Source organism: Balaenoptera acutorostrata, chromosome 11, assembly GCF_949987535.1.
Source record: "Balaenoptera acutorostrata chromosome 11, mBalAcu1.1, whole genome shotgun sequence".
NCBI classification, from domain to species: Eukaryota; Metazoa; Chordata; class Mammalia; order Artiodactyla; family Balaenopteridae; genus Balaenoptera; species Balaenoptera acutorostrata.
The window spans coordinates 100,509,530-100,520,780 of record NC_080074.1 but is presented as its reverse complement, the minus strand read 5'-3'; the positions used below and the strand labels follow the sequence as shown (position 1 = coordinate 100,520,780).

Below are 11,251 nucleotides of genomic sequence, written 5' to 3'. Positions count from 1 at the left end.
TATGTATTTGTCTTCTATTTCCAGTTGAACAATTGTTTTTTATTTGTGTCTTTTTATTTGTTTTCCATTTGAACAATTGTTATCTTACTTGTGTCTTTTACTGTAAGTGACATCAAGTCCTTTCTAAAAATTAAAGAGTTGGTCTTTTCAGGGGGAGCAGTGTGCTTGATGTTGGGGATATGGCCCGGGGTGTCCAGCAGCACTGGGGGTCCAGCAGCACTGGTCCAGCCCAGGGCTGGGCTCACCGAGGTGTCTGCAGGAGTGCGGCCAGCAGGAAAGTGAGAGCCAGCTGTTGTCAGCTTCACTGAGGCAGGAATTCCCAGCAGGGAGAATCTAAAAGGATGCGGGGATCGGGGAGTGGGCGATACAGTAGGTCTTGAGGACTCCTGAGAGCTGTCGAGGTGTGCTGGAAAGGACACGCCTTCGCCATCCTGTATCAGCTGTGGGGTTTGGAAAAGTCCCTTCATCTCCCTGAGCTTCAGTTTCCTCCTTGCTAAAACGTGGATAATAACTCATCCTTTGCAAAGCTGGTGTGAGGAGTCAGTGAAGTAACACACGGGAAGCGCCTGATAGAAGAAGATACAAAACAACGTAAAGAGCTGTGACTATAATTGCAGCCAAGGAGTTGTGCTAGGTGAAGCCAAGACTATTTGCCTATTTGAAGGTCGACCACAGGGGCTCTGAAGTGTTTCAGAAATGAAATGAACTGAGACCACTTTCCCACGCTGCACTTGAACAGGAGGGTGAGGTGACTGTCTCTCGGGAGAGGGCAGAAGACGCCGTGTCCCCGGGGGATGGAGTTCAAAGCGGAAACTCGAGGAGACGCGTGGGTGTAGCGCGCGCAGGAAGGTGAAGGGTGAGGAGACGGGGGTGGGGGGGGTGGGGGTGGGGGGGGTGGGGGGGGGCGGGTGCTGAGGGAGGCGGCGGGTTTCTCTGGCTCAGTGGTTTGCTGCAGCTGTGACCTGAATAGGAATCTCTGTCCCCACCTCCCCACGCCCAGGACTCAGTCCTGAACCCAACCCTCTCCCATCTGGGCTCCACGGTGGGCGCCCCTGCTCAGCACCCCGGGGTCATCCTTCCCGTCCATCACTCCTCTGATCCAATCCACATAGTTGAGCACTTTGGTGTAGAAGCCGTACCCCTCGCCACACCCAATGCCCCAGGATACGATGCCCGTGGCCACCCAGCGACGGGCACGATCGTCCCACACCACGTAGGCACCACCACTGTCCCCCTGGCAGACCCTCTGCGGCCGCGTGCTGTCCCCGGCGCAGAACATGCCGCCGGAGAACACCTCGGTCCTCCGCTTTGCTCGGAGCCAGGCCTCGCAGGCCGCCCTCGGGGCCACGGGCAGCCGGGAGTATTTCAGCTCCGTGGTCAACCAGCCGTTCTCCACGCCAAAGCCACTGACGTAGCCCGCCAGGCCCGGGCGGTACAGGGCCTTGCGGTCGGGCAGGCAGACCGGGAGGAGGTGGGGGCCCAGGGGGACACGGTGCCGCAGCTCCAGGAGGGCGATGTCCCCGTGGAAGTTGTGGGTCTGGTCCGGGCGGTAGTCTGGGTGCACGACCACGCGGCGCACCGGGTGGCCGCCCAGCTCCAGCAGCTCGTCGATGTCCGTGTGGCCCAGGAACACCTGCGCGCGCCGGCTCTTCCCGAGGAAGACGCCGTCCTTGGGGTAGATGGTGTGGGCGGCGGTGAGGATCCACCTGTCGCCCAGCAGGGCCCCGCCGCCTCGGCCGTAGATGCTGGTCAAGGCCTGCCAGGGGAAGTTGCCCAGCTCGGCTCTGGAGGCACCAGCGGGCTCCCTGTTCTGGGCGATGGGGATGACCGGCCGTCCGCAGACTGGGAGAGAGGAGGGGTAAAGTGAAAAACCAGCCGCTGCCTCTGAAAACCTACTTCTGGGAAGTGCTCTTTCTCCTGCCTCCTCAGCCATTTTAAAGCCACTTTTTAATTTTAATTTTTATTTACTCATTTTTTTTGCCGCACCGCGAGGCATGCAGGATCTTAGTTCCCCGACCAGGGGTGGAACCGGTGCTCTCTACAGTGGAAATGTGGAGTCTTAACCACAGGACTGCCAGAGAAGTCCTAAGCCACTTTTTTAGACTCTTGGTGGGACCTTCCTTGAGCAAAATCATGCAGCAAGCAGAGTTTGTCTTCAGTGTCTCCTGTCTTTGTTTCTGGGTCATTTCTCCATTTAAATATTTATTTATTTATTTATTTATGGCTGCACTGGGTCTTTGTTGCTGCGTGCAGGCTTTTCTCTAGTTCTGGCGAGCCGGGGCTACCCTTGCGGTGCGCAGGCTTCTCATTGTGGTGGCCTCTCGCGCGGGCTTCAGTAGTTGTGGCACATGGGCTCAGTAGTTGTGGCACATGGGCCTAGCTGCTTTGTGGCACGTGGGATCCTCCCGGACCAGGGCTCAAAACCCGTGTCCCCTGCATTGGCAGGCGGACTCCCAACCACTGCACCACCAGGGAAGTCCCATTTCCCCATTTTTAACATCTCCCCCTCCCCAAGCACTATGTCAGGCTCTGCCCCTAGAGCTTTCTGTGGCTCGGGAGTAAAACCTGAGAAATGTACTCAGATTGGGTTAGAAAGGCATGTTTGACTCAAAAAACTGGGTTTCAAAAATGGTGGACCTGAGGGAATTCCCTGGCGGTCCAGTGGTTAGGACTCTGTGCTTTCACTGCTGAGCGTGCCGGTTCCCTCCCTGGTGGGGGAACTACAATCCCACAAGCCTCTAGGCTGGGCCAAAATATTAAAAAACCCAAAATACATCCCCCCCTCAAAGAACCCAAAAATGGTGGACCTGAACCCTCATCTATTGCTGGTGGGAATGTAAAATGGTGCAGTCACTGTGGAAAACAGTGTGGCAGTTCCTCAAAAAGTTAAACACAGAGTTAGGATGTGAACCAACAATTCCACTCCTAGGTCTATACCCAAGAGACCTGAAGACATGTGTTCAAACAGAAACTTGTACATGAATGCTCACCACGGCAATATTCATAAAAGGCAAAAAGTGAAAACAACCCAAATGTCTATCAATCTATGAATGGATAAACAAAATGTGGTCTATCTGTAAGGTGGAATTCTATTCAGCCATGAACAGGAATAGAGTACTGGGACTTCCCTGGCGGTCCAGTGGTTAAGACTCCCTGCTTCCACTGCAAGGGGCGCAGGTTTGATTCCTGCTTGGGGAACTAAGATGCAACATGCTGGACAGCTCGGCCAAAAAAAGAAAAGAAAAGAAAAGAAAAGGGAATGGAGTACTGATACATGCTACAACGTGGATGAACCTTGAAAACATTATGCTAAATGAAAGAAGCCAGACACAAAAGGCTATTATATGATTCCATTGACATAAAATGTCCAGAATAGGCAAATCCATAGAGATAGAAAGTAGTTAGTGGTTGCCAGGAGATGGGAGAAGGGAGAGTTGGAGTTTCTTTTTGGGGGTGATGGAAATGTTCTAGAATAAGTAGTAATGGTTGCACAACATGGTGAATACACTAAAAATCACTGAATTGTACACTTTGCAATAGTGATTTTTATGTTATATGAATTTTATCTCATAAAATTTTTTTTAAAAAAATGCTGGGCTTTCTGGCGCTGTGGCATCAAGGGGGGGGAATATTTTGGGGACAGAGAGCCTGTCTGTGTATCCTTAAAGCAGATCACGTCAAAAGAGGGTTTTCTCTTATTTCAACTCATCTGTCCCTCTGATTAACTTCCTTCTGGCTTTTCGTTTCCCAGTTATCCCTTGATCCTCGAAGGAGAAGGGATGAGCTTCTTCCTTCTCCTTTTCTGGGCCTTCTTGGTTCCCCTTTTCTTCCTCACTTTCTGCCTTCACCTCCCCCTTTCTATTCTGCGCCCTTAGACAGGCCCTGGGCGACAGCTGAGGCTTGTCTGGGAAGTGGCCGTCGTCATGGTGCCACAGGTCCCCACTCACCAGGCACACAGCGAGGCACCTCCTCCCTTTCCTGTGTCTGCTTCCAGGGCACCTGGGCGGTGCAGGTGAGTGTCCCTGGGAGTGAAATGAGGGAGGCACAGAACAGGCTCAGAATTGGGAGGAGGGGCTGAAAGAGGCTTCAGACCTCCTGGGGGGGAGTGAGGCAGGTAGGAGCTGGTCCCTCAGCAGGTGGGGACTCACCTGCGGGCACAGCCTGATAATAGGGCTGCTGGCAGTGGCTCTGGATCTCAGTGGAGTTGTCTCCAGGTGTGTTGATGGCCTCAGGGTCCCCACTGGCCTGGCTGATGGGCTGACTATGATTCACACCTAAAGGAAAACAGAGGTCAATAGGACCGAGAACAGAACTGCAAACTGGCAACCCAGGGACTGATTCTGGTCCGTGGCCATATTTAGTTTGACCTGCACAGTCTTTCTTTAATTTTATTTTTTAAATAAAAAAAATATTTTTTTTGGCCGCATGGTTTGTAGGACCTTAGTTCCCCAACTAGGGACTGAACCCGGGCCCTCGGCAGTGAATGAGCCGAGTCCTAACCACTGGACCACCAGGGAATTCCCAGCACAGTCTTCTTTTTTTTTTATTATTATTATTTGAATTATTTTTCACTGCAGATTGTTAATGCTATAAAAGTTTGAAAGTAACTGTGAAAGTAGGGTATGGGAAACAGGCATTTTCATATATGGTTAGTGGGAGTGTAAATTAGCAAAACTTTTGTAGGGAAATTTAGCAATATCAAAATTAAAATTGCAAATGTTTTTCACTTTTTTATTTCTAAGAATTTATCCTCATATATGTGCTCAAAGATGTATATACGAAGATATTCAGAGCAGTACTGTTGGTGGGAGAAAAATACCTATCAGTGGAGGACTGATTAAATATATTATGATGCATCAATCAAAAGAATATTATGGTCATTAAAAAGAATTAGGCAATGCTAACCACATGTATATGGGATGATCTTTAAGATACGTCACTGAAGCAGTTCCCTGTCAGTCCAGTGCTTGGGACTCAGCGCTTTCACCACCGGGGCCTTGGTTTGATCCCTGACCGGGGAACTAAGACCCCAGAAGCTGCACAGCATGGCCAAAAAAAAAAAAAAAAAAAAAAAAAGACATATCATTGAATGAAAAATGGCAAATTTAAAACATTGTGACTATTAGCCACACACCCCCCCCACAATATTTATATTCGAGTGGCCTGGAATGTCTTTGGAAGAATACCCACGAAATAGAGAACAGGGTCGTTTCTGGACAGAATAGCCAGGGATTAAGGGCCAGAGATTAGAGGAAGATTATTTTTTTGAAAATTTTACTGTGGGCATGTATTATCTTTCAAAAAACCTGGGGTTACCATTTGAAAGTCTAGAATTTCACTTAAAAATCTGAATTTTTGGCTTCTCTTGAAAAACGAGATGATCTGCAAGTGCTGGGCCTGTAGATACGCAGGGAGACAAGAGCTGGAGCTGAGCTGGGTGTCCCTGTGACTGTGCTGCTCACCAGCAGGGCGGGCCGGGCAGCAAGGGGCTGAGCCCAGGTGCCCCGAGCCCCCAGCCTCAGCTTCCACTTGTCACTTCAAGATACCAGGGGCCAGGGCTACGGGCAGGGGCTTCCTTCCCTGCACCTCAAGGGGCTCACTCACCCACGGCTTGGTAGAGGGCCAGGAAGCCCTTGTGGAGGCCCGGGGTCCTGTCCTCAGAGGCGGGTGCACGGAAGGTCAGCCGCAAACTGTTCCCTGAGGACACAAACTCCCTCTGACCAGGGGGACTGCCCAGCAGGGAGCCCTGCTGCCCACAGAAGCGGCTGGGATCCATTCCACTGGCTGTGATCTGAAAGGGGAGGGGGGGCAGGCAGGCGTGGGGTGAATCTGCACCACAGGTGGTCATAGGGTCATGCCGCAGCCTGGACCCCAGCCCCGCCTTGAAGGTCTGCATACCGCTGGGGCTCAGAAACCGCACCACCCCATAGAGCCTTCCTCAAGTTGCTTCCTGTTCCATTACTGGCTCCCAAGTTTCTTTCATCCATGACCAGATACCTAGCAGATTTCTTTAGCCTGCCATACTTATACAGCCCACAATATTTCAAGAATTGAAATAAAAACTTACAATAACTGGATTATAAGTTCTAAGAAGGCAGGAACTACATCTATTTTGCTCCCCACTGAGTCCCTGATGCTCAGCATGGTACCTACAGCATCACAGCTTTGAATCAATGAATATGCAGACCTAAGTCCCTCCCGTCCGGCTTCTTCCACCCCCAGCACATTTAACTTCTCTGAGTAACTTCCTATGGCCAACATCTGAGAAGTGAGAAGACCCTCTGCACAGACTGAGCCCCTGGGGTTCCTGGCCTTCCCTGTTGTCCTTCTTTTGGAGTGTCTCTCCTCTTAGCCCACAAACTATAAATGAAGCCCCCGCAAGGTATGGAATCTAAGGACACAAAATGTACACGGTGTGGTTACACTGTCTATTGTTGCCTAACTTAAATCAAAACCCTGCTCAAATGCCTTGCTATGGGTTCCCCAACCCAAGGAAGGGCACCTTGGAAGGAGTTCCCCTGGCCACCGCTTCATGTTTAATCTCTCTCCTGGGCATACAGCTCCCTGCTCAACTCATTTTATTGCTGACTTTCATATTGATCCAAATATCCTGGGTTCTTGCTGGATCTTCATTCCTTCATTCTCCCCAGATCTTAGTTTCCTCTCCTATAAAATGGTCTGTTGAGGCCCCTTCCAGCCAGGACACCACTGCGTCCTAGGGCAGCTCTCCAGTATCTGCAGAAGAGCAGTGGGGAAAGTGATACCAAATACCCGCTCATTCAGAAATCACTGTGTTGTGCGTCCTACACGCACGACAAGCTTGGGTTTCATTCATTCTTTCCTTTATTCCTTTGACAAACAGCTGTTTATTATGTTCTGTGTGGGAGATGCTGTGCTAGGTGCTGGGGATACAGCACCATGTGAATTAAGACACAGTTCTGCTACCGAGGAGACCAGAGTCTGGCTGAGGATACTGACGGGCAAAAGATGAACTAGGTTACAGTGTGTTGAATTCTGCATTCGACATGTGTGTGTGTGTGTGTGTGTGTGTGTGTGTGTGTGTGCGTGTGTGTGTGTGTGTGTGTGTGTGATTTACTCTGGAAGCAGAAAGGAGGGAACAATCCTATTCCTGAGCTCAAACTCTGTCAGTGACAAGGGAAGGGTCAGGCTGCGATTAAAATTATTCAAGGCTAAGAAGAACAGGGCACTGTAGGTGCTCGACAGACATAGGCTGAGTTGAATAAAGTGTAGTCCCGACTTCAGCTAAATGTGAAGCAATAAATACATGCATTTACCTCCTCTCCCACCTCAAATCCCACTGATATGACAGCAGAGGGATAAAAATGGATATGTGATCAAGGACAAAAAGGTGAGGGGAGGTGATAGCCGCTGAGAGATGGCCACAACGTTTGGAAGGTGGAGTGGAGATGGACACATGTAACCTGAGTCTTGGGCTGGGGCAACAGAAAGCAGCAGGTTCTGATCACAGATCCCTGGGAAGTGTCAGAACCGGGGTAAGCAGGAGACGGGAGGATTCCTCTGAGGAAACCGGCTGTCACCAGAGAACACCCTTCTGCTGTGGATGTGCAGGAGGCCCCCAGCAGTAAACCTGGGTCACCTCGTGGATAACCCGATTTTCAAAGCTGTCGTTTGACAGATTTCAACTATCCACACAGAACATCCAAGAGCGTTCTGCACGTCACTCTTAAATATGAATGGACAGCCAAGGATTATCACACATTGCAGGAAAGGCTCCAACATGAAAAGCAGAGGCCAGAACAAAAGAACAGTACAAAGGAACTTGGTGAAGAAGAGAGAATATAGGGAGCAGAGAAATGTTTTAAAATAATCCCAACAGAGGGAAAAGAGTAGATATTGCCTCTACGAAACAAGAACAAGATTCTACAAAAAGGCACGTTTAGAAAATTAGAATGAACCTTTAGACATGAAAAAATGTTAGCAGAAAAAAAAAATCATTACAAAGTTGGTATGTACAATGAGGAGATCTCCCAGAAAGTGGAACAAAAAGACAAAGAGATGGAAAACAGAACAGAATGGATAACAAAACTGGACAATCTGTCCAGAACCTAACAACAGTGAAATTATAGGAGTTCCAGAAGGAGAAAATAAAGTAGATGTCTGGAAATGGTTTAAAAATTAATACAAGAACATTCTCAAATTGAAGGGTCTTGATTAAGAGAGTCTGGATTAAAAGAACCCTGTACAATGAGTACAAAATGACCTGACCTGCATCAAGGCACATCCTGGTGAAAGTTCAGAATGCTGGTAGTAAGGAAAATATGCTGAAAGTTCTAGAGAGAAAACACTAAGGATCAGGAGTCATAACAACACTAGGGCTAGAAGACAATGTCATTAAAGTTCTGAGAGAAAATGACATCTAACCTAGAATGTAATCCAGATAAACTATCCACCGAGTGTGAGGGGAGAACTAAGACATTGAGGGCTATATAAGTTCCTCTAAAATGTGTTCCCTCATTCCCTTTCTGGGGGAGAATGTGCTCCTCCAAAAAGAGAGAGTAAACCAAGAAAGAGAAGGAGATGAGAGTCACTTCCAACACAGGACAAGTAAAGGAAATCTCCAGAACGTGGGAAAAGGGAACTCCCAGACAAGTGAAGGCTTAGAAAGCAAAGAACTCAGACTGAAGAAATAAGTCATGGGGACGTCACCCGTGTGGGATGGGGTGGGATGTCACCAATGCAAAGGAGGACCGAGAGACTGAGATTTGTACTAGAAGACGTCGAGAGATTTACTCTCCTGGCTGAGAGTTTGGGGGAGATCTGCTACAGAGAGAACTCAGCAAGCTAAAAATCAAAACAAAAACCCCCAGAACCCCAAAAACACTATGTAGTTATTGACTGCTGGGAAATCCAAAAGCTGGAGAAAGGAAATTGTACACCATGTGCACAGATGTGAATATTTCGAAGTCATAATGATGTAAAAAATGAATATAGTTTTAACTTAAAACGATAATAGAGGTAAACTGAGAGGATGGGGGAGGGGAAACGTGGGTGGTGAAGGTCTAAGAAAGATAAAGCTAGTCCTCATCTTTTACAGCTGGAAGTTAATAGAGAAATTATTTATACTTCTGAACATAAATACCAGATGAAACAGCTACATGAATCATAAATGATTGCCCTGGGCAGCAGCAATGGGGGCAGGGGGAGGAGGCTGGAGATGATAAGCCTTGGTGTACTCTGATTTTTAAAAAAAATTATGCACATGTATTATTTGGTTAGAAATAAAATTTAAACCAAAAGATAATGTAGGGACTTCCCTGGTGGCACAGTGGTTGAGAATCTGCCTGTCAATGCAGGGTACATGGGTTCGAGCCCTGGTCCGGGAAGATCCCACATGCCACGGAGCAACTAGGCCAGTGCACCACAACTACTGAAGCCCGCGCGCCTAGAGCCCGTGCTCCGCAACAAGAGAAGCCACCGCAGTGAGAAGCCCGCGCACCGCAACGAACAGTAGCCCCTGCTCGCTGCAACTAGAGAAAGCCCGCGCACAGAAACGAAGACCCAACACCACCAAAAATAAATAAATAAATAAATTTATTTTAAAAAAAAAGATAACGTAAAGTACTGTTTTTAAAGTGTCCTTATTCTGAATAATGCCCTTGTCATATGTGAGGTTTGCCATAGCGCCTCTAAAGGAAACTCATAGTCACCTAATCTTTTATTATATTTACATCCACCTTTCTAGCCTGACAGAGCAGGCACTCAACATACTTGACGATGGATTTTTAAAGACTGATGTGTGAGTTCTTGCTTTTGACTCTAGGAATTTGCAGCATTTGTGTGTCCCATTGTGAGACTTCTAAAGGCAGGGCCAGACCTGCTGCCCTGTCCTCGTCTATGGGGCCCAGACGGCAGGGGGCACAGGTCGGCACCTGGCCTCCGGTGGGAGGCTGTGCGCTGGGTACACCTGGCCTCCCAGGTAAGCCTCGTGCTTCGGGGCCGGCCGCCTCCCGCTGCCCCTGGGCTCCAGGCCGGGAGGCTCCCTCCGCAGAGTCCCTCCAGGACCCCCCCCCCTCCCCCAGCTCACTGTGACGGAGTCCCGAACACAGTCTGGGGACGGCTCCAGGTCGAAGTCCTGGAAGACGAGCCTCACGGCAAAGCCCTCTGGAGCCTCGATGTCCGTGGAGCTCTCTTGGCCTTTGACATATGGCTCCGGGTACCCGGGGGACGTCAGCTTCTGGGGCAGCGGCTGGGCCAAGAGCACGCAGCCGTGCGTGGGGCAAGCCTGGAGGACTCCCCAGAGGAGCAGCCACCACCTGGGAGTGGGCGGGGGCAGATGGGACCACATGGCTGTGGCCTGGAGCCTGCGGAGACATGAACGGGGCAGGCAGTGCTGAGGGCTGAGAGGCCTGGCAAAGGCTCAGCAGCGGCGGCCTCAGCCCTTGGCGCCTGGGCACCTCTGGCCACTCCCTTATTGCCCCCCCCCAACCCCAATTCCTTCAGCCTCCTGGTCAGCCCGCGCTAGGAAGGTGAGTTTTCCACCATTGCCCACCTCCCTGGACAGTCTCATCCCCGCAGGGGCTGCTTTCTGCTTCAGCCAATCCCAGCCTCACCTGGGATCTGAGGGAGCGACCGGAGTACAAGTGAGGGCCATTTATTATTTTATTTTATTTTTCTGGCCACATGGCGTGTGGGGTCTTAGTTCCCTGACCAGGGATCAAACGGCACCCTTGCGGTGGGAGCACCGAGTGTTAACCGCTGGACCGCCAGGGAAGCCCCAGGGCCATTTAAAGGTGACAGGGTCCTGTCTGGAGCGTTGAGCCTGAGCACCCCGGGGAGGGCTGCTGGAGGCCGTGTGTGTATACATCCGCCCCTGGGCCCCCTCCCGCGTCCCCACCCTCCTCCTCCCCAGCCTCTCCAGCCCCTCCAGGCACACTCACGTGTTGCCTGGGCAGCGAGTGGAATGGGGCTTCCCCAGAGACAGTTCCCCCACTCTGAGTCCGGGCATCTGGAACCCGACATCTGAGCCCTGAGGGGACCTGGCCGGGGCCAGGGAACAGGAAGTGGGGCTGGAGAAGGCCCTGCGGGGGAGGAGGGAGCAGTTACTGGAAATGCGTTGAGTAACTCTCGGCAGTTCCCTTTTTCTAATTATCTGGCTTGAGCGCCACCTGCTGTCTGATTCAGGAATAGCTCACCCACCGCAACTCAGGAAAAACATCTCGAAAACCACGCTGGGCCTCAGGAGAGACCAGGGGTGGGAGGGCACTGACTC

General features: G+C 50.5%; 1 protein-coding gene across 1 annotated transcript; it reads right to left on the bottom strand.

Moving 5' to 3' along the window:
- Nucleotides 1–908: 908 nt before the first annotated feature.
- Nucleotides 909–11,040, bottom strand: C1RL (complement C1r subcomponent like). The gene is made up of 6 exons (XM_007170120.2): nt 10,920–11,040; nt 10,067–10,343; nt 5,605–5,791; nt 4,149–4,274; nt 3,948–4,022; nt 909–1,842 (listed from the first exon to the last, which is right to left on the bottom strand). Exons 1-6 carry the CDS (start codon nt 10,985–10,987, stop codon nt 1,004–1,006), a joined length of 1,572 nt encoding a protein of 523 aa, XP_007170182.1. The 5' UTR covers nt 10,988–11,040; the 3' UTR covers nt 909–1,003.
- Between the last annotated feature and the right edge of the window lie 211 nt (nt 11,041–11,251).